The sequence below is a fragment of the Tauraco erythrolophus genome, chromosome 16 (assembly GCF_009769465.1).
Source record: "Tauraco erythrolophus isolate bTauEry1 chromosome 16, bTauEry1.pri, whole genome shotgun sequence".
Taxonomy (NCBI): domain Eukaryota; kingdom Metazoa; phylum Chordata; class Aves; order Musophagiformes; family Musophagidae; genus Tauraco; species Tauraco erythrolophus.
Window position 1 is genome coordinate 3,199,375 of NC_141480.1, and position 23,595 is coordinate 3,222,969.

A 23,595-nucleotide genomic window follows, 5' to 3' on the forward strand; every position below is an offset into this window, starting at 1 on the left:
TCAAAGCCATACCACTTTTCCTTTCAAAACCAAAGTTACTGAATGTTTTCCTGTGTAAGAGTGTAATTCCGTCTCTTGTTTTTGACTTAATGACCCCGAGTTCAGGACAGGCCTCCCCAAATGAGTGTTTACTTCAGTCCGATACACCAATAGATAAATGGCCAAACGACGGGGCATTAAGTGTGACTTAAGTGAAATGCAGTATGGAAAGCTCAAAACCCTCCTCCACCTGTCCAACAACAACAGGATTCTACTGGCACTCCAAGTTGTTGAGAAACAGAAGAAAAAAGAAGAGTGGTTTGTGGAAAAGCATCGAGTTTCATTCATGACTGCATTCTGCCAAGTCCAATCCCAGTGTCAGCCCCTCACTGACCACTGGGCTTAACTGTCCTGCTTCAGAAAATATTATTGAACTACCACAGTATGGGAGTTCCAGCTACTCCTATTTCACATTTCATGGCATTTACCAGCCCTTAGAGCGAAGAAGGAAACATCAACACTGATCTCCAGAACAAGAACAAACCCTAATTATGCTCATTTCTCTGCAGCTGGCTTTCACTCAGGTGAACTTCCATCAATCAGCTACCAATAAATCAGACATTAATTATTTCTACTTGGAGTCTGCATTCTCCTCCTGAAACTTCCAAACGTGCTTTCAGCTGGTCAGTACTGCTGGTTCCCAATCTCCACCAGAGCAGCATTTTTTTGTTCACAATGTGGTATTTTCAATGAAATCTTTGAATGGCCAGTGATGGTGCAATGGTGGGGAAACTGGAGTGACCTTCAATGTTCTGCACTGACTTTACTTGGTTCTGTACCCTTGCACCGCGTACAGAAACTGAAGGAGAGAACTGACTGCTCCCCCCCCAGAGCAGGAGATGAGTCACGCCAATTAAAGTTCCAGGGAAAACTGAAAATAGGGCAAAGCCATTACTCTTGAAGGAATGGTGTCAATTGAGGCACAAAGTTCTAGCCACAAAAACATTTCCAGAGAACGGCAAGTCAAAGGAATTTAAAGTGAACGGCTCTCTACAGCAATGGATTTTTTTTTAAAATAGTGATCAAAGCAAAAATTCCCAATATACTAAAAAAAGACACTTCAGGTGCACTTATTTTTAGTATGCACTTCTTCCTGTGAGAGATCAAACTGCAGAAGACTGAGCGCTCTCCAGAAAGCATTTGGAACCCAACCTGCAGGACATGGCTGAATTTTTGCTGAAGAAAAACCACTCGAGCCTTTCAGAAAAGGAATGAAGTCATGCTTGGTGAAATGCAGCACTTCCTTGGCAAGTTAAGGGAATTAAGCAGTCCTCCAAGCAGAAAAGAAAGCCCCAAAAAGTGCCTCCAGGTTAAGTTGGACATTTTCAAATTTTCTGTACTTTCTCTTAGAATAAAAAAAATCAATCCTCTATGTTGTTGCAGGGTTTACACTGTGTCCAAGGAATTTCAAGGCTCCTGAACAGTATGAATATTAAGACTCCTCTATTAAAACAGCCGCCCCGTACATCTTTTTAGGATATGCCCCATCAATTTCAAACACAATCCTTATGGAGGCATAAAGCTGGAATTTGGTTTGAATAAAATAATCAAATCAGGATTCAAATTCTGAAACAAATTAGTAAAAAGGAAATATTTTAACAGAAGTTAACATAAAACACACACCACTATTTTTCAGAAGGGAAGCCTGGGCAATACACGTAGTACTAAATTTCAAGTTATTTCCTTTAATATTTAGAAAAACTGGTTTTATTCTTAGTTTTTCAGCAAATGATTTGAAGTATTAGCACCTACATGGTAAATTACTCAAACTTAGATTTACACTTGAGAAAAGCCACGCTCAATCAATTAAGTTATGCTCCGTTCTTCCATTTTTGAATATTTCAGTAGAGACTTATTACGTCAGTAATAAGTGAGCTCTGTTCTCAGCTGCGTGACATCAGTGACCAGGCACCTCCCTGCGACACAATTCAGAAGGTCAGAGTTTTCCAGCACACTCCAATCACCTCGGTTTTACTTATTTAACGTGGAAATTTCTATGCAAGTTTATAAAACCCATCCAGCTACACGTTCGTTTATTAAACCACAGTTGGCCTGAGAGGCAATCAGGATTTGACATTTTTCCATACTTAGTTCACAAGTTTATTATGAAAAACACTGCAGCTCTGTCCTGCAGTAACATTGTTTTACAGAAAAAAACAGTTCTGTTCAAAGTAATTCACTATCCTTGGACAATTACAAGGGACAATATGGTAGGGCAAAGAGTGGAAGAGGGAACTGAGTGCAGACAAAAAAAAAAATCAATACAATTAAATTAAACAGTATTCCCTGAAAATAAAACAAACAAACAGTTTCAGAACAAATATGAGGCCTTGGTACTTATTTTAAAAATGTTCTTTAAGCTTCAATGATTGTTTGCTGCTACCCTTATCTACAGTCATGCTGAATAAAGCTAGAGCTAAATGGAAAGTTAAATGTATTCACGAGGTGTTAATGTCTACATCTTATTATTTGCAGTCTCTCAGAGAAAGCAAAAGTAACTACAAATAGCGCTATGCCAGAAACTGGTTTCTTGACCAACAATGTTGCTTCAGCATGCAATGGACTGGTTCATTCTAAAGTGGTCACAGCTGTTGACGACAAGAGGCTTTGCATTTGAATATGGCACGTCTTTTGGTCCATGTGAAAACAAGTTTGAATGTTAAATATTTTCTGACACTTTGGAGTTACTGTTGCTCTTCCCATTTTCTTTAGGTCAACATACGGTTCATGGCAATACTGTACAGGTCTAAAATCTCTTTACAGGAAGTAGTCTGGGGTGCGACGAGTCACATGCGGTTCACCTCGACGCGGCGCTGGATCAAACTGCAAACTGAAAAGCACAGACGTTAACGGAACCGCGGGAGTTATTCAGCAGTTTCAGACGTGAAACACAGGAGCAGCGGTCCTAACACGGATACATCTTTTCAAGTTTTTTTTCAACCAAGTCTAGTCTTCTACAGCAACCATTCAACTTCTTCCACTCCTTTTATTAGTACATATTTACAATCCCCGTGTTTTAAACTACCTTTATGATTACTACTATAGACCGGAGAGAATCTTCACTTTAAAAACTCAGAAACTGGTCAAATGTTAGCATAAGGTCTCCAGTAATTGTCAAAGGGGGCAGTTTACACAATGCTTTTGCCTCATCTACTAGTAAAGTTGCTGCTCAGGTGGTTAGAAACCTCATTAAAAAAGCCAGCATTCTAACACCTTAAGAATTTGAAGACTCCAAAAATCTCTTGCCCTACACTGACATGAAGGCATTGCCTGAGATGTGACAGAGTACTCCTGGTCCCAAATCACATACCTCTATAGTATTTCATTAAACTCCAGTTATACAGAACAAAACCAAGGGATCTCACTTTAATCTGACGGATAAGGTATCAATGGCTGTTCCAGACATTTGATTCCAAGACTTCAGACACGGCTAATCCCACAATGTCACATCCACTTCACCTCCCAAAAGTGCGTAACGCAATAATTAAGTGGTATCTTGCTACAGCAACTATCTCAAAATCATGGGCAACATACATCTCATTTTTTACACATACTTACAAGGAGTATTTTAGAGTATCATCAAGTTCCATAATTGCAGCCTGGTTGCCACAACGGTAACAATAATTTGGAGCACTGAAAATTGTTACTACATTCCGATCATGGCACCAGTTGTACCCCTGGAGAGAAAAAAAACATTAGTAATTATGACAGCCAAGTTCATTTGTTTATATATAAACCATCTGATTACCAAACTGAATTTTTAATGCACAAAATCCTAAGTGGCATTTGTAGTGTCATTTTAAATAAGATTAAGGCTGTATCTTTTGTCTTCTTGAGAGAAAAAGGGTAAGTAGCAATTTTGGCCTTCCTATGTTCCTTCTTACTAGCAAGCACAACCTAAACACATTAAAAAAAAAATCAGCAAGAATTCTCCATTGCATTAGCATTAAAAAAAATGACAACAGTAATTCTGAATTACACAATCTATTCTGAATCTTCGGCTGTGATTATCAAAACTAGAATCCAGACACACATTTAAAAACATTAACTGTCAGGGATAACTAGAGACTAAGAACAAAACCACACATCCAAGGTAAAAAGGACAAACACATCTTTTTTCAAGGCACACATTTGTGTACTTTTTCTTATCAAGGGACTCAGCACTTACATTTAACAACCATTTTACTACGCCTAAATGCAATACCACATCTACTACTAAAGTCTGTTTTGGGATGTTACTGTAGATTTTCCTAAGAGGCAAAAATAAAGGTTACTCCACTGTCAAACTGAAAAATCCTTTAGTAGCACACGAATACTGTCAAAATAGTTTCTGGAAGACTCTACACACATCTCTTACACACAGAGTACAATATTAATGTAGCAACGACACAATCAAGAGTTTACACACACAGGCCATCCTGCTTACCTCCATTACCAACTGATGAGCTCTTGAAACCAACGTAAGGCCATTAGCATGGTTAAAGGTTTCTGAAATATCCTGCCCAAATGTATAACCTGCACCTCGAGGAGAAATCCCCCAGCCACCACGATCATCTGGATCTGACCATAGCAAGTCACACATTGGACCCTGTAAGAGATTTTGAAGATGTTTCAGAAATTTGAGTGTAAAAATCCTACACAACTTGTTGCAGCATCTAAGACCTAAATAAAATCCACCATCAACTACAACAGCTGGTCCAGTTAACACTGGAAATACTATCAAGAAGTTTATCCAAAATAAGAACCTTCACAGAAATAGTTCCCACCTCTGAGCTCATTAAGTGGTGATACCTGTTGAGATTCTAGGCACACTAAAATGTTTCTTACTTTAGGCAACAACATGCCCCTTAGTTTTCCTTAAAAAAAAAAACAATAAAAAAAACACCACACCACCAAAACCAACCCCATCCCCACCTCCTCCCCCTCCCAAAAAACAGACAAACCCAAGAAACAACCTAGCACAGGAAGCTAGGCTTTTATATTGTTTTGAATTTCACTCTCAGCCTATGTATTCAAACACCCAACACACGCTGAATCACAAATCGCACCATGAGTTTAGAAAACTCTTTTTCAGTACCTCGTGGGGAACTTCCTGCAAGCGATCGAGTGCTCTGATGTGATCCAGTGTATCTATCGACGGGGAGAGGCCACCATGTAGACAGAAAATCTGGAAGAGTTACATATGTGAAGATTATCTCATTCATTTACATTAATTCTATCAGCACAGACACTCATTATTGTTTAGTAGAACTGATTAGGAAAAAATATGCAAGAGATTTCTATCAGCCCTCAGCTTTAAAGTATACAGTGTTAGTCACTCTGTTTACAACTAATAACATTTAACTTTGTTAAATTTCACATACCTGGCCATCCACCAAGGCAGTGAGAGGAAGGTAATCAAAAAGATCTGTAAAGTATTTCCAAACATTTGCGTTTCCATATTTTCTTAAACATTCATCATAGAAACCATATACTTGTGTGATTTGCCTGCTTTCATGGTTCCCTCGAAGAATTGTGATACGTTCACGGTAACGGACCTAAAAATAACAGTTTATTTTAAAGACATCAAAATACACATCTTCCCAAAAAAACAGGATTTGTCACAGCTCCCCACCTCCCATCAAATGTCAATAAAGCCATCAAAACCAAACTCTTTGTAAGATGAAGATTTAATTGCAACCTGTGAGAAAAGAAGAGACAATTCATTTAAATCTTCAGCTGCCAAACGCTTTTAAGATTAATTCCAAATTTTCTTCATTGTCACTAGTGGGCTTTACTACACCTATGCATTAAGCTGATCTCTCTAAGCAAATTCTTAATGACTGCTAGTTAGGCAAGTAAAAAATAAAAGTAAATACAACACATTTTAGAAAAAGTTACCCAGGCTTGCACCTGAATGTTAATTTTTTTTCAGAAGTGCCTTAGAAAACTAAGACATTCCAGTTTTCCTATCTATAAAACCGATGTCGTACAATCCGTAACAGATAATACATACAGTCAGGACAACATTTATATACGTTTTATAGAGAATTGTACAGCTGAGAGGAAAAGTTACCTTAAGAGCTACAAGCAATGTGACTGTTTCCACTGAATAATAGCCTCTGTCAACATAGTCCCCCATAAACAAATAGTTTGTGTCTGGTGATTTGCCTCCAATTCTGAAAAGTTCCATGAGGTCGTGAAATTGTCCGTGGACATCTCCACAGACTGTGACTGGACATCGCACCTCTTGTACATTAGATTCTTTTGTCAAAATTTCTTTAGCCTATGAAACAAAACAAAAACACACACACATAAATTGGGTTTGTCTGGGAACAGTCATTTTATTACAGTCATTTTGTTCAAAGTATGCTCTACCGCTTCCAGCTGTCTCCTGCCTGCCCTCTTTAGCCACTCTTGTCCCTTCCTTGTCTAAAACACTTAGAATAAGAGTTTATTTTTACTTAAAAACAAACACACACACACACTTTGCTTTATACAACCCCATATTAGTAGCAGAATTTGGTTTTAGTGTATTTTTCCCTCCCCAAGGAGGGTATTTTAAGAATTCATTTTGCTATACTGGAAAAAAAAAAACCTTCAGACTTTCTATAAAAACAGATTAATGAAGCATAAACAACGATCAGCACTGCTCGAATTGAAGAAGTTCACAGGATTTGGAAAAATTAAAGCTGAAATCACAACAATGTCTCAACTCCAACCCTTCAAAAGCCTGAACTCAGTCATGGTCAAAAGGGAGACTCTCCCTCGGGCAGGTGAACACGACTGTATCAGGTAGTAGAAGCTCCTGGGGAGCTCTGCACTGCAGATGCCTTGCTGCAGAAGACAGTTTGCCCCCCATCCATACATCCATCTTCCAATGCAAAGGCAGAGTCCTACACGATGCAGGAGCTAACATCCAGTGGCATCAGCAATAGCAGAGCAGGTGGACTGTCTGCACAAGCTTTCTGAACATGTTTTGTGTTTAAGTACACATGAGGAACACAGAGTTGTGTCTTTATAAACCAAAGCACAGAGAAAGATCTTTGTCATCATATTTTTCCCCCCACAAAATTGTGTACAGAAAACTTGCAGACAAAAGCAATCCACACAAAAAAGCACAAGCTAAATATAGTATCGGAAAGGTAATTTTGAAATAATGCAATTCCTTAATCGTACCACCACACTGCCAGTTGTTAGTTTGTTCTCAGAACAGCCACCAAACACACACCACAACAATTTCCTAAATCAAGAGGGTATTAGTAATATAAATAGTAACAAGTTTACCAGTTACCATCCACAGAGATTTCTACGCCTTTCAAGCACCAGTGTTCCTATTCAAAAGGATCCCTTTTTAACCTCATTACCAGAATGACAAGAGAAAATACAAAAACTCTTCTATTTTGTAACTCAAGATGTCTACAAGACTTGCAGAAACAGCACCAAATACCACCTATGCACAGGCCACACCAAATCCAAAATATTCTGAAGTACATACACCAGTATAAGAGACATGGAAAAGTAACACCACATTCATTTTAGAGTCATTTTTCTTAACTTTCTCAAACATAACCTAACAACTGAAGCAGCATACTCATTTTTGGGAGGTTTCTGCTAAGCAAAGAAGTATTTCGATACACTAGGAAAAATTCATCATTTGAAGAGCGTGAGATTTTTAAAAGTTAGGAAAGAAATAAATATTTGAAGCTACAATCCAAACAGTATACTAAATACTGGGTATTGCCATGAGCCAAGCTGTTAAGAAACATGCTGCTGGGTCCAAGTTTCCAGGCTGTTCCTGAAGCCACCAGCAGGATAGCGACTGACACCCCCACTCCCAAAACTGGTCTCCCTCTTCCTACACATCGCCCAGGCTAACCACCACGGTCACCACTTCAAACAAGAAAAGTGCCAGCAACAGGTAGTTTAACGATGGTGATTGATGAAATTCAACATTGCCTTCAACACTAGAAAGAAATGCAAAAACACAATCACTGTTAAACACCCTGCATAACACAGCGCTTCAGATATTACAGCATGAAAATTAAATCACTCTGCACACATATTTACACCAAAAGTCAACCTCACATGAGAGTTTCCACTCATGCCATGCCTAGTGCTAAAGATAGGTCATTGCTGGCTTGTGGTAGATGCTAAAAATGTAGATTTATTTTAAGATAGCCTGACTTAAGTTCATTTTAATGCAGTGACACTCACCGGATGTTTTGAAAGCGTTTTAACAGTCTTAGCCTCCTTTAATACACTATTACATTCAGAAGCATTAGCCAGCTTAATTTTCCTTTTGACAGAGAACATTGCAGATACTTACAGCACTCCAATATTAAAAAAAACTGCTCTTGAATTGAGAATGCTTTCTACTGCCATATTTTCTAAGACTGGAAGCGCTGCACAAAGAATGCAGCATTCCTTTTTCAAAGGTATGCGACGTTTATGCTGACTGAGATTCAAACAGCACAGTTCTCAGCAACGGAGCTGTTGCTTCCTCAGTTTTTGAAATTTTTAAATCACTCAGCTAGCTACGCATTCGATCACATGCGTGAATTAGACAGCTTCTCTGATGGAAAAAGACTGTTCCAGGTCAACTTGCAAAACAGCAATCTCTATTTACATCCTGCAGTGGAGGAACGCTGGTGCAGGGATTTCAGTATTTCCACGTTCTGAACCAAGTTTCACGAAATACTGCCTAACGAACTGCTTAGCCCATTTACAGTCTTACCACGTCCTGTAGCATTAACAGTGGCATATACTGAAGTGCTTAAGCAGTACACTTGCTTCCACAGAAGAGCCTTCAGCAGAGCTGAAAGTGGAAAAAGTAACACCCTGAAAACAAGCCACCAACAAGTGGTCCATCAATCATACCCTGAATTTCCACATTGAATTAATTCCTATAAAAGAGTAAAGCAAAAATTGTTTTAATATAGCATAACATAGCAAAAACACAATTTGTAAGACAACACGTGTAATATTACAATTCCACAACTCAAGTTTCACAGAAATTAAGCTATCACTAGTATTACTGAAGTACCTGTGACCCTGACCTTGTGCTGGACCACATGCTGCCCTGTGCAACCTCATCTGGTTCCACATCCTCTCTGTTGATCCCTTCCCCAAGATCCATGATGATGCTACTTGCTCAGCCACATCACACAACTCCCTCCCTCTCCATCCTTCCCCAGTGCACTGGGTTTCTATCCTGGTTTCAGCTGGGATAGAGTTAATTCTCTTCTTAGTAGCTAGAACAGGGCTGTGTTTCGGATTTTGCATGGGATTTGCTATGAGAAGAATGTTGATAACGTACTGATGTTTTTAGTAGATGCTAAGAAATCAAGGACTTTTCAACCTCCCATGCTTTGCTAGTGTGGAGATGCACAAGAAGCCAGAAGAGAGCACAGCCAGAGCAACTGGTCCCAACTGACCAGCGGGATATCCATACCATGCGATGTTACGTGCAGTATATAGAGCTGGGGGAAGAAGGAAGGAAGGGAGGGACGCTCGGAGTGATGGCGTTCATCTTCCCAAGTCACCGTTAAGCATAATGGAGTCCTGCTTTCCTGGAGATGGCTGAACACCTGCCAGCCGATGGGAAGCAGGGAAGGAATTCCTTGTTTTGCTTTGCTGGTGCGTGCGGCTTTTGCTTTACCTGTTAAACCATCTTTTATCTCAACCCATGAGTTTTCTCACTTGTACTCTCTGACTCTCCCCCATCCCACCAGGGCAGAGCGAGCAAGCAGCTGTGTGGGGCTTAGTTGCCGGCTGGGGTGAAACCACACCAGCTTCACACCACCAGCTCTCCTCACTTCCCCATGGCAAGGAAGCAGCAGAGCATTTGAGCAGCCTCCAACACCAGACGGAGCACTCCTTGGCCAAACCCCCCAGTAAGGGAGAGCGAGGGAAGAGACACACACCTGACCCCTTGTACTTCAAAAACCCACTGACCTATTGCCAAGAAGGATCACAGCGCAATACTCTGCGGTATTTTGACATCATCCAAGTCTGATGTTTCGAAACATCCAAGTTTCATTGCCTATCACTACAATAAACAGTTGTGCAATTCTGAAACAGATTTTTCTTGAACATTTATTAGCGCTTTTACCTCCCAGTATTTTTTCAGTTCTTAACAATTCTTAACATTAAGACTTCTGTCCTCATAAGCACCTCACACCATGGAAATTTTAATTTGTGATGGCATTCTAAAATTTAAAACAGATGAATAAACTTAAGCATAAACTTGGTATCAACAGCATACTACATTTACAATCACAAGACCCTACCTCCAAATCAGCTTAACTCCTTTTTCAGCACTACACACTCTTGATTTCAAAACCAAGTGCAAGCAGACACAGATTAAGACTGAAAAGAACCTATTATTTCAAATTAATAAAAAATGCTGATTTTACAGCCAAGCACCAAGGAAGTCCACCACAGAAAAAACACGTAGTTATAAGACACAGTTGCACAAGAAGAATCAAGTAAAATGCTGTCATAAACAACAACTGCCGAGGTGAAAGTCACGTATTTTACTTAAAGCAATCTCAAAGTTCAAACAGTAAGCACATATTGAATACACTTCAGCTTAGTCACAGTGACTGGAATTTGTTTCTACTTGATATCTAAAATATTGGCTTACTCAGCCGTTTCACTGGAAAGAGGCAACTGGTACAATCCCAAAGCACCCAAAAGAATAAAACCCATATTGGTTTAAACACACGAGAAAACAACAATTTTTCACTTTATTGTAAAGCAAGTAGTACTGCATAAAAATACAATCCAGTATTTAAGAATTAAAACATTCCTGGACTGCTGCACACCATCTAAATGGCCAGACAAACAGTAAAACACTGTTTTGCTGCCTTTGTTTACAAAGAATATCTTTTATGCAAAACACTGTTCTTAAAATAGGAAGATTAGCTTCATTGTTTTAAGACAATGCAAGATCCTAGTGTAAACACTCCATTTTATAATGAATAGGCAGGGATAAGAATTAAAAAAAAAACCTCTACGACCATTAAAACTACTACAGCATGATTTTCAGATCTTCACAATTTTATTTAGTGAGATGCAGAGGTTGTATATATGCAGAGTATCTCCCGTTTCCCCTGTTCCCTGCATGTGTTTTTATCCTACATCCCACAGATTAAAGCTCAGAGTCAAGTGCCACAAAGGCTATAATCCATCCACTCACTCTCTCAACTCACTCTATGCTGAGGACACGCAAGTTTCCCTCATGAGCAGAGGAGATCATCAACCATGCCTCACAGAATTCGAGTGGTCCATTTCTGAACAATCCTCTGAATTCACCTGCACCCAAATTCCTTTGTGTTTCCAGAACATATCAGTTATTTTTCAATTACTCCTATCCCTTCTTAGATCCCTACATGATCGCAGAAGCTCGGACAGCTCAAACCAAATATCTACCCTAAAAACACTGAGGCACATCAGGAAAAAAAAACACCACAATGCACTAAACATGACTGTGGCTTTGCAGAATTGTAGAACAATGTTTGAAACTGCTGCACTTCCCAAAAGACTACCACTAACTCAGTAGAAGAAATCCAACCATTATTTCAATTAGACATTGATCCAAAGTCATGGTTGCAGTCAGTAATGTGTTCTTCTTGGCAGACCAGAATGCACACCTGCTGTCTAGTAAACTGGGTGTTGAGAAGCATCCAGTGTAACCAAGGAGGGGGGATAGGTATTTGTAGTTAACATAAAGATATTTTGATGAGATTGAAGACCTCAACCACACCCATAATTTCCTGTCGTCAAGATGTACAGGATGTGACTAAAGGCACAATGATCAGCTAATTGGGATGAATACTGGCTTTAGCTGGCCAAACCTCGTGGCCTAGAAGAAATTCCACTTCCAAGCAAAGTCATCCATTACAGTCAGCAATTCTTCTGCAGAGTACACACGTTTCTTTCAATTTAAGGGTTTCCCCCCCATCCCTTACTTGCAGAGGAAAGAGAACATGTTCAGACAAAAATGGGCTCATGGTTTTTTAGAGCAAAATGTATTTTCAATCACTGTCTGACATTTTAAACAAAACTAGAGAAACGAGGCCTCCAATACCACCCTTCTGTGGAGAAGGTACAACACAACAGCAGTCAGATTACATATGACAAATAGGAAACTGATTTATGCTGAACTTCGGAAACCACTAAGGAGTTCATGTGAATGTTTAAGTAGGAGTAAAATTAAAATACAAAGCTCTCCATTGACATTTAACTATTTAGTATTCCAGAGGAAGTAAAAACAGGATTTCCATCCCCACAGAACAAGCCACAGCAGCAAAATACTCTTTTCTCAGGACTGGAACAGAAGATAACCGATCTGCTTTCTCTCTGGTTTTGTGACTAGTGGCTACACCTCCATTTCTAACCTCTCTCACTACCAGTGACAGCAAAGGTTTAGAACTCAACAAAGGAAAACGAGGCATGCCCAGTCAGAGTCACAACACAGCTCCTGAGAACACGTGTGTCATGGTGTGGTCACTACACCTTTGTAGCCATTCATTTTCTTGGGATAGGGCAAAAAGAACTAGCAAATGAACACAAAAGTTTTATTTTAATTCAAAGTGCACAAAGTTTAGAGGCTTATGTATCAATTATTATTTGACAATGAATCAAGAACAGGCAATTAACCAACAGAAAAAATCATAAAACCCAATCAGCTCCGTATTTCCCAACACACAGCAAGCAGAGTTTCCTTCTTCACTGCTCCACAACCCAGCAACAACTGCTCCCTTACTCTTTTAGCAATTTCTGTTTGGTTAGAAGAGAGACCAGTTAAACCCGTTAGCCAACCAAAAGATCAATCCTAATGCCAGTACTGCATATGAAAGTAAACGAGACAACTATCTTCCTCCTTCTCCCGTAAATACTAGAAGCTCTACAAAAAGCATGCAGGCAGGGAACTTTTGGCAAATAACCCTCTATTCCCTTGTATTACAAAGCACTGACTGATGCCATTCGCAGTCTTGATAGTCCCCTTAACACTTCAACTGGAAAAATCATTAGCAGTTTTACATACTCAGCACAACTGAAAGGAGTGTTCTTTCCCTCAAGAGGCAGATTTGGGAGAAGGGGAATCGCTGTTTCAGTGTCAGTAGTTGACAAGACCAAATGGGAAATGAGGATGGGAAGGGGCTCCCCTGAAAGAACTCAATGTCATTATTTTGTATTATGCAGAAGAATCTTAGTGCCTGCAACTCTGATTTCAAAGAAAAACACAGTCTACAAAAGTATTTTAAAAAAAATTTAAGAGGCCAAATAGCTCAGGAAGTCCAGATGTCTTCCTCTCTACATGGGAGTTCAAAGAAACACAGCAACAGTAGTAACGCGTGAAGCTGACCACGTACACAGAGATGGCCTTTGGTCCTGTCTGTAGGTGCGAGGTGAATTCAGTTCGTATCATTCAAGTTGTTAAAAAAAGAAATAGACTAAAGCTATTCCCAAACTAGCTGTGCCTGATATGCGAAGCTGGACTTGCAGATAAGCTCCAAAAGTTTTCAACTCTTTTGCTCAAAGAACTCCAACCACAAGTAGGCACAGTCAGGATACTGACTGGAGGCTGAGATAGGCATACGTGTCAATCTCAAAAAACGTACTTAACTAGCAAGCACGTAACACCTGTATTGGAAGGTATTTTCCATATAACCAACAGAAATATTGGAGACCTGACTCTGAGGAGTTGAGCTACAGTATTTATTCTTCAGCCAGGAATAAACTGTTTTTCCAGCTTAACACACTGCCTAAATAAAAGGAACAGAGGGCAACAACTGTGTTACTGACTATAGGTGTAGTGTTCAAGGGTCCCTAAGTGAGGATGGAGATTCAATCCTTGCTCCTTTGATTTCCCCTTGCACAGCCTTTGTACAAGGCCTCCTTCACTCGTGCCAGACACAGCCAGGCAGGTTCGGTTTAGCACGACGGCCCCAGATGACCGACTGCAAACAGTCAGGGAGCAATCACAGACCAGCACTGTCATCAGATCCGAGGAGGCAACAGCCTCACCACACTGAGTTTGGGAAGAGGACATGTATCTACAGCCTCATCCACGTCCAGAGCCTTAAATTGGTAGAACTCAGGTAGGAACTTGCTCTGACTTACAAGTGCTTACTTCTGTTACCTCAAGCTATGCCCAAAATAACTTCTAGAACAACACAAAAATATATTTAACTCCCACTTGATCACAACTAATGTTGCAATTAAAAAAACCCCACAACCCAAAAACCACACGTCAACACAAACTGATTTTACAGAACTTCCTAAAGTTGAAAAAAATTAGAAAGCTGCTGATGCTACAAGAACTGGCACATACAAGACTAAATTCTCATACGTACATCAAAGCGTTGTAAGTACAATCAGAACTAGGTGAAAAGGCTGGCAAAGGTTGACATTTTGAATGCCTTTTGTGTACAAAGACAATTTCTGTTTTATACTACTAACATCACAAAAAAAAAAAATCAACAGAACACTGGGAGTGAAAGCATCTTTTCCGAGGAAGCGTTCCAGAATAATCTTAAACACAGTTATAAAAATGTCACCAAAAAAGCTTTTCACAATATTCCTGTAACTCTGCAGAGATGGAAGGTATAACCATCCGCACCTATCAACAGCTTGATCCCTGGGGATGTTCAACAAAGCAGCAGCAAAGGATCCTAAACTATCTTCCAGTCTCCCACACACCCTGGAAAAACAAACTGCCGCCACTGGCAGTACTTCCAAGGGTTTCCCTGTTAGCACATCCAGATGCCCATGCAGTAGCAAAGGAAAACTGAACTGCTGTGCCTTCCAGACCCACGTTCTTCTGCCAGGGGTAGGGGTGGAGGGACACAGAACTTGTCCAATACATGGCCCATGTATTTGAATTGGGAATTCTGTTGGGGCAGGTTTTTCAGTTGATTTATAGCAAGTTCTGACAGGAACATTCATTTTTACAACCATCTTAGTTTGAAGAGTAGTTGTATGTGATGGTTACATGAAAAGATATGGGAATGCAAAAGCTAGCTAATGGAAAAGCCCTTGCAAATGCAGTCGGGGACAGTTTACAACATTCACTTCTGGCCAAAAATAATTAGCTAAGAAAGGTAACTCTCCAACAGCAGAGGAGACAGCAGGGAACACGTGCCTCCCTCTGTCTGAAAAATAAGTGGGGCAGACATCCCAGGGCAGTAATAGCTTAAAACACAAGAGAGATTCATGAAACTTGCCAATCCTATGCATTAGAACTAAACTTGGACTGCAGCGGGCAGTTTTAACCCAAAAGAGAGCTTCATCAGTAACATAATGTCTCACAGAACGAAAGCACTTAACAAAAGCTGAATGAGTTCAAGCAGCTAACACAGCTGCAGTGAGTACATGCATGTTAGGTTAGTTCTCATCTGCAATCAGTCTTAGAAAATCTAACTTGGAAAATCTAGTGATAAAAGTTAAAGTTCTGCAACAGGGAAAAAATATGAGAAAAATACACCATTAACAAGATACACACCAGAGAACAGTGTGGCCCCGAAACATATTTATACCATGAAAATTAGCACTGGTGACAAATCAAAAAGCAAGTGTAACCAAGATCACTGTTACAGATCAAAAGCTGCAGTGAATCAAGGTTTCTTGAATGCTCTTAACAGCATCAGCCCTTCACACAGTTTAAAAATTTTGGCTAGCAACTCTGTCTATTCAGATATATTTTACTAGTAACTCAAGTACACGGGAAGAGAACCCTGAACACTCTACACAGCATATATGAGCAAATTGTCTTCTTTTTCTACAAACTAGATGCCATGTTCAAACCCACTTAATTACAGACCAGTATGTTCAGGGTAGAGACTCCAATACCTCTGCCTCCACCTGCACTAGGTATCTTCTGAAATAAGCAATGGAGACTCTATCCACAAATTCAACTCATTCCTCTGTGCGTTTTCAGACTGTCATCCCACCTTCTTGGTCAATGTACCACATCTTTATCTCCTGTAATAAAAGGCATTTATACATGACAGCAAGGAGACAAGACCACGGCCCCTACCCTCATAAAGTATGGAAAAGAACAGTGCTCCAGAACAGCATCCTTTCATTCAAAACAGCCAGTGGAAAAAACCCTCACCTGGCAACACAGGACTTCCTTTCTCCTCTGTTCATGGACAACAGTCAATAAACAATTCAGTGTTAACAGGGCAAACACTGCTGATACGTAACAGTGACTACACAGCATACGTTTTGACTGCTTCTTCACAACTTAAATCCATGTGTGACCAATTGTGTGTGCTTTGCTTAAGGATTTGGTAAGTGTAACATAAAATACGTAGCATGTATTAAGCCTAGAACACCCTAACTGCCACTCAGACGTTCGTACTTTTTGAAATCATCTGTAAAAGTATTATGTATTACCCATAGTTACAAATTATTCCTAGACTTAGAAGACATTCCTGCCCAGCTACCAGCACCACCATCACCCAGGTAACCAGGCACAATGCAAGATGTGCTGAGAAAGTAACTAGGATGCACAAACAGCCACGCTTATTTATCAGGTTTGTAAATAGCTGATATCTTCTTCAGATATTAATACTGAAATACAAGAGAGCCCTTAGGTTTATTTTTATTAGACAGGCACCAGTCTGCACACATGAAGTCCCAGCAGATCAAGAAATACCAGTCAGGAAGATCATCCAATCAAACAGCATAGTGGAGAAAAAGCCCTCACAAAGATTTTTTTTATTATTTGTTTATTTTAATTAGCCCCAGCTACAATCCAACGTGGTGAAGAATGACAGTTTATACCTAGTAGGGTCTTTATCTGTCCTTTGGAACAGTAGCTATTATTTGACACTGTCCTTAACACATTAAGCTATTTATGGAAAAACATAACTTTTGGATGCCATTACATCCCCGAAACTACTTCAGGCAATCGAAACATGAAGCACAACTCATTTTCTGGGAGTCAGTGCTGGAAGCACAGTATCACATTAAAGCAAATGCTGCCTCAGGAGGAGGGCATAGACTTCAGCTAAGGCCCTGCTCTTGCCAACATGAGGGGGGTAGCGACGACTTGATGGAAAACTTGGACTCCAGGGGCCTACTTCCAATTCCTTGCATCAGCAACCATTTAGAAACTTATCTACTGTTAGCAGGAAGTCCTAGTAAATCCACCTGCAGTTATCAGCAACAAATCATCTCTCCTTAACGTAAACAGCCATGTGGCTGTACTCCGCAAAGTGCTGACCGCACACCAGTCAGAGATAGGGAATTTCGGCTCAAGCACAGCGTCACGCTCCCCAGAGAAACACCACCTTTGGTCTGGAGCTGGCTCATATCCACCCAACTTGAGGCAATGTGAGGTTGCTGCTGAATTATATTTTTCAGGTAGCGTTCTCTCACGCATTCTTGTGGTCTCATCTCAAAACACAGCAGTCAGACACACAACTTTCTGTGATCTTTCCTTTTATCTATCATTATTTTGGTGACAAGCATTACGTATTTATCCAGAAATACAGCTCATTTGCATTCTTCACTGGGAAAAAATGAAAATGGCGTCTTGCGCAACAAGGATGACTGGGATTACAGTATCTTCTGTAAGGAATTTCTAATGGCATGCCTACTCCTCATCTGTCAAAACCCCCCAGTAAATAGAAAGCTCTTTGTCTATTCCTTGTGCTCCTGTAAATCACCATATGACCTTACAAAACACATCCACTCATGCGATATTCCGGACCCTGTGCCAGCACTGGTTTACAAATGATGGCAAGTGGAATACTCAGCTCTCCAACAAACCAATACAAGGAAGAAGCTGGATTGCTGTCATTAGAGACGCACGTGAAAAATAGTCAGGCAGTGACATTGCCACTTGCTTGCAACATAATTTAAAATACACAAGCTCTATCAAATGGTAACAACTTCAAGTTTCTGGAATACTAGCGAACAAAAATTTGTACTCCAGTAAGAACCCATCTGGCCAAAACCACTGCAAGTTCTTTAGTACAGACAGTCCTCTGGAAACAATTTGCTTGCAAAAGAGCATGCTGTAGTATTTCTAAATATCATCCCAAAAACGAGGGTTCTTTCACCCAGTGTGCAAAAAGCCAACTTACACATAGAATCAATATATTTGTTTATTACATATCTGGGCAGAGATGGGTGCTAGGTGGCAAAGTCACAAAGCTAGCACATGTAGGTGCTCAAAACGATGCTATTTATACATGCATAATTACATATGTATAAGCTGTAACATTTCTATAGCTAATCATTCTATTTAAACCTCTTCTGATTGGTACAAGTTTTCTTCACCTGCAATTAAATGTATAGATCTCTACAAAACCATTGCTCATGCTCAGTGAGGGTCTTCTTCGGGAGGTGGGTAGCTTCTGCAATGAAGGGATGTTTTTCCTATTAAAATGAGTAAAGTTCAGCTAAAGGACAAGAATTTTGCACCTAGTTAAACATTTACATGACCAAATTGCCAAGATCCTGGTACAACAGGACAAGATTCCTCATTTCTTATATTTAAACACTTAGCCAGGTCTTTGTGACCTGACTTCATCACCAATCTGGTAATCTAGTGACATTATTTTATATCAAAAGCGTGATGCCGAATTTAAAATATTCTAATTACTTCTTATGGCAGGTACACAAGCTTCTTTAGAACCCACTACATCAATAACTTTCCATATTTCTTAACTTCCAGTTCCCAAACTGTCCACAAATATTACTTCCTCCAGTCTAGCAATGTAGGAACACGTAAAACCTTCAATAACCCAAAAAACTGCTCAGCTACTAAGTTACATCCAAAATTAGAATTCAACTGGAAAACACAGCTGGATACTACTATAAGAAATTTTCCCTTGAATTTCCAAAATGCCATCTATCCCACGCTGATTTTCAGACCTTTCTAAATGCCTCAATCAACACAGTATTTTAGCATCCAAGCCTCGACATTTTCAACCCACCGCTACAAAATAAACAGCTGCATGGGATCTCAAGTGCTTATTCTGTAAAATTCATGGAACTCACAATATTATCCAGAGAAACGAAAGTCCCAAAGCTAATCTACCCTTCAATTAGTTATAAATGCGCCTGTGCTTATTTATATCATGGGGGGGGGGGAAGCAAAGCTGCTACGTTCAAGCAGCAGCTCTTTACCCCGTAGCATTTTCAACGCATTACCATAAGCTTTTGCTTTCATTGTAATAACTCACATTTTTGGGGCTGCTTTAAAATTTTAACCGTATCGTGAGAGCACGTCGCTTCAATTCACTGCGACCCTCCGCACCGCCGGCACGGCTCTTCCCCGCCCGGCCGAAGCTGTTCGGGGGCGGCAGCGCCCAGCGAGGCCCGAGGAAGGGAAAAGGCACCGAGGAAGGGCCGGGGCCGGTACAGCGGCGCCAGGCCAGGCCCCCCACCCCGGGATGGCGGCCACGCTCGGGGGTCTCTCCCGAGAATCCCGGCAGCGGCGCCATTTTAGGAGCGATGAAAGGCGGGAGGCGGAGCCAGGCTCCCAGCGCAGCGGGAGCGGATCCGTCCGCGGAGGGACCGCGGCTCGCCCGGCTCCCCGGCCCACCACCCCCGCCGGCGGGGCCGGCCACCAGCCAGCCCCGCGGAGCCGCCCGAAACGCCCCGGCCTGCTCGCCCCGCCGCCTCTTCCCGCGTCCCGCCCGCGGACCCCCCGCCTCCCCGGCGGGGAGGCGCCACCCCCGCGCGGCAGCGCCTTTCCCCGGCTCCGCGACCGCCCGCCTTCCCGCCGAGCAGCCGCCCCGGCCCCGGCCCCCGCCACCCCTCACCCACCGGCTGGGAGCGGCCGCCCCGCCGCCCGCTCGCTGCCTCTCACCTTCTCGCAGAGGCTCTTCACCTGCCCCTCGGAGAGCTGCTTGCACTCGTTGAGCTGCTCCACCCACTGGTCGAGCTCCTTGGTGAAGACCTTCTCCTCCATCCCGCTCTCCCCCTCCTCACCGGCTGCCGCCGCACCGCCCCCTGCGATCCGCGCTCCTAAACAGCGGCGGCGGCCGCGACGCGGCGGAACTGAACAGCCGCTGCGGAAGCGGTGCGGAGCGCTGCGAGTCGAGCGGCCACCGCGGCGCTCTCCACTGCTGCAGCTCCGCCGCCCGCCCGCTCCCTCGCACCAGACCGTGTAATGGCCGCCGCTTCTGACGTCACCGCCTCGGCTTCCACTACGGGGAGGGGGGGAGGGGGAGGGAGAAGCCGTGGGAGGGAACGGCGCATGCGCAGTCCCCGGGCGGGACCGCGCGTGCGCGCTGGCCGCGGCCGAACGGGACCAGCCCGACCGGCGGGACGGCAGCGGCGGGACGGAGTTGAGGCGCGTCTGCGCCTGCGCAGCCCCGCGCGGCACTAAGCGGCGGGGGCGGCGGCGTTCGCGCTCTGCGGGTGAGGGGCTGTCGGCGCATGCGCGGGAGGGGGCTGCTGGGAAGGGCTTTTCCCGCCCAGCGGGCGAGGGCCGCCGGGGATGGTCGGTCGCGATGGGGGGCGGGCGGCCTCATCCGTGCTCTGAGCCTGTGGTGCGTGAGGTCGGTGGTGCTGCTGAGGGCTTGGAGCTGAGCTTGAGGGCAGCGGCGCAGCCCCGCCCGCTCGCAGTCCTGAGGCGGGAGCGACGGGCCCTGCTGTGAGGGGGCTGCTCCTCCCGGCCTGGCTTGGTGGCTCCTGCCCTGGGCAGCCGTGAGGCGGCTCGTCCCCGGCGTGCTGAGCGCCGGTTCCTCCGGGGGCACAGGCTGGACAGGGCGCCTGGCCTGCTAAATGGCTGCTGGAGGGTCGGGGGGAGTGTTTGGAGTCGCTTCGTCCGGCTTCTCGGTGTTTGTGCTTCTCGCTGTGTGCCTGAGCACAATTACTGTGTTCCTCTGGTGCTGAGGGTACCTGCTGGTGTTAGGTACTTAGAAATAAATCTCTTCAGCTCAAGCATGAGCATTAAATATTATCTCCCTTGTACCAGCATGTAGTGCTTAGCTTAAAAAGGCTGTGTTGCTTTCCTTTCCTTTAAAACAATTTTGATGAAAGAGTTCTTGCAAGATTTGGGTTTATTATGACCTTTTTAAGAAAGAAGGTGTCAGTGAGGTGCAATATAAGCTTTCAGCAAAATACAGGAAACCAGTGGTAGACCTGAGCTGACTTAGTGTACTCGGACACTTGCTTTCTACCTTAAAGAAAAAAATGTCAATGAAGTAGAGACAAATATTTAAGATGCAATAAAGAGAAATGAAAGAAATCTGCATCTGTGTTCTGTAATGGATTATGTATTTTATTGCAATTTCTGTCTTAAACTACAGAGGTATTGGTCAATGCAAGATTTCCCTTACGTAACTTCCAAAGGACATAATCAGTAAAAAAAAAATTCTTTTATTGAAACGGTCAAAATTTGGACAAAATGTACCCTATTGATGTTATGAAATCAACAAGGACTTTTCCTAATTAATAGGTATTAATTGTCTCAGTCAGGGTTTGCCTAATAGAGAGTCTAAATTGTTAAATTCTTTGCCTGCTAGTGAAGCAAATTAACAATTACCTAGTGAGCAAGGGGAAAAGAATGTTTGCTCTCATAGGTCAGTCTCAGTTTCTTGGTGTCATACTCTCTTAGTAGACATTAGTTTGAATAACACAGGTGCTTTGTTTTTCTTCCTGAGTGTTTGCAATTCTTCTGCAGATTGGCATCTGACCCATTGACATGCTGGGTCCCAATCCTAGTGCTCATAATGGGGCAGGACTGTGTTTCTGGAACAGGAAAGATGGAATGAGGGCTGATATAAAACCACCTCAGCAGCAGGAAACCATTAACCTGGCTTGCTTGCTTATGAAACTAAAACCAAAGTCCTGTGATGCCTTTATCTGCTGGTGTGGGGAAAGCACCGCTGGTGTAGATCAGGTGGGGCACCTTACAGACTGCAATAACAATTGCTGCTGTCTTCAGAGCAGTTGTGATGGTTCCCAAACCCACCCTTTGGTTCACATGAGCGTAGCATTAAAGTGCTCACCTAAGGAAAGAACCTTTTTTGTTTGGAAAGATTCCGTTGTAGCTCTTAACTGCCAGGACAAACACCGCTTTGGGAGGGGTCGGTGATTCAGCACTCCCTGCTTGCAGTTGAAGCCATGCCATTGACTGGGGCCGAACTCAGAACTAGGCACAGGAAATTTTAGGATTCAGTTATCTGGACGCTCACACAGAAGGGGAAAATTTTGGCTTCCATCTCTGTCCCAAGCATTGGTTCTGTATTTTATCCTGTTTTGAATAGTCTGTGCGTGGATCGGAAGTCGGATCTCCTTCCTCCCTCCTATTTGAGTCATAATCAATAGCTTAGAGAATCACGGTTGCATTTTCCTTTATTTCTTAGATAGCCATCTGAGCCTTCAAAGGACAGCAAAATAATAAAGAATATCTGCTGTGTTGCATGAATGGGGGGTTTGTCAATACTTCAGATATACAGTAAGATCAAACTGTGAATTGTGAGAGGACATTAATAGTACTTTGTATTTAGTTTGTGAGTACGTGCCAGGCTTGTGTGTGTGGTTTGTAACTCAGGAGATGGACTGGTGTGGCTGCCATGGTGAGTCAAGGGTAGTCCATACTGGTGTACACAATCCTGGTACTGGAGTCGGTGTCGAGTGTTTCATGTGTGCAGCATTCCTCAAAAAGCTTAGCTATTCAGGCTGATTGCACTTATGTTTACACGCATCAAGTTGGTAGGTTATTCAGCTTTTTTGGGAAACCCCCTACGGTGCCAAATAATTGTGTAACGGTCTGAAATGCATCTCAAACTGATCGACATGTAGTAGCGATGTCATAATCTTATCAGTTACTGCAGCAGGAACATTTCCTCGTAGTGTAAGAGACATCAGCCGGTGTTTAAACTGTGCAGATTTATGTTGCCGGGCATTGTACAACGGTGTGAATGTAGTGTTGATTAAGCATTGTAGAGTAAGGAACACGTAAATGAGTTTTCTTCACGCTTCTCTCTCTCTGAATATTTCACTGGTTCTAAATTATCTGTCAATGCATGTCTCTAGTGTCTGTTGCTATGGTGTTTTAGTACAAAATGCAGAATTAAAAGGCTATACAATATTGTAATAATGAGTTGCCACCCTTTGATGTAGGGCTGCCTTCTTTGATTAATACATTTTTTTTTTTGTAAGCAAGGAGTATCGACACTGGTTGGTACTTCAGTGTAGAAGTCAGCTGCCCTTATGGGGAAAGGGACTTTTCTAGATCAGATGAAGTCAGAAGTGTACATCATGTAATCTCTCCCATGTGGAGATACTGGCCACTTACTGGGACAAAATACTGTGCATTTTGTGTCTTAATAGTCCCACTAAGTCAGATAAATCTTGTGATCTTTAGTAGAATGCTTGTAAAAGATGGAAACTAGAAGAAAAGCTATTTACGTCAGGTATTTGTGTTATATCAGCGTGAACAAATATTATTTCTGTAAATTTGACTCATTCCAGAGTCCAGATAGTGCATGACAAAGTCAGTGACATCAATAATACCACTGTCAACTCACTTTAGAAGTTCAATTAACTGGCTTCTGTAAAGGGTGCAATCTCATTACTAATCACCTTATATAC

The 23,595-nt window shown here is 42.3% G+C and overlaps 1 protein-coding gene across 1 annotated transcript; it reads right to left on the bottom strand.

Moving 5' to 3' along the window:
* Positions 1–2,125: 2,125 nt before the first annotated feature.
* PPP2CA (protein phosphatase 2 catalytic subunit alpha) lies at positions 2,126–20,063 on the bottom strand. Its single transcript, XM_086621403.1, has 7 exons — positions 19,859–20,063; positions 6,095–6,304; positions 5,403–5,576; positions 5,117–5,206; positions 4,466–4,627; positions 3,598–3,716; positions 2,126–2,869 (listed from the first exon to the last, which is right to left on the bottom strand). The coding sequence occupies exons 1-7, from the start codon at positions 19,958–19,960 to the stop codon at positions 2,797–2,799; spliced, it is 930 nt and encodes a 309-aa protein (XP_086477529.1). The 5' UTR covers positions 19,961–20,063; the 3' UTR covers positions 2,126–2,796.
* Positions 20,064–23,595: the final 3,532 nt, after the last annotated feature.

What these genes read in the sequence shown, in the direction of transcription:
- PPP2CA (XM_086621403.1), bottom strand. Translation starts at nt 19,960, where the DNA reads ATGGAGGAGAAGGTCTTCACCAAGGAGCTCGACCAGTGGGTGGAGCAG. An exon ending in TGAAGAGCCTCTGCGAGAAG is followed by an intron (nt 6,305 to 19,858) that starts GTGAGAGGCAGC and finishes TTTGTTTCATAG; the next exon opens with GCTAAAGAAATTTTGACAAA. An exon ending in GATACTCTAAAATACTCCTT is followed by an intron (nt 2,870 to 3,597) that starts GTAAGTATGTGT and finishes TGTGCTTTTCAG; the next exon opens with TTTGCAGTTTGATCCAGCGC.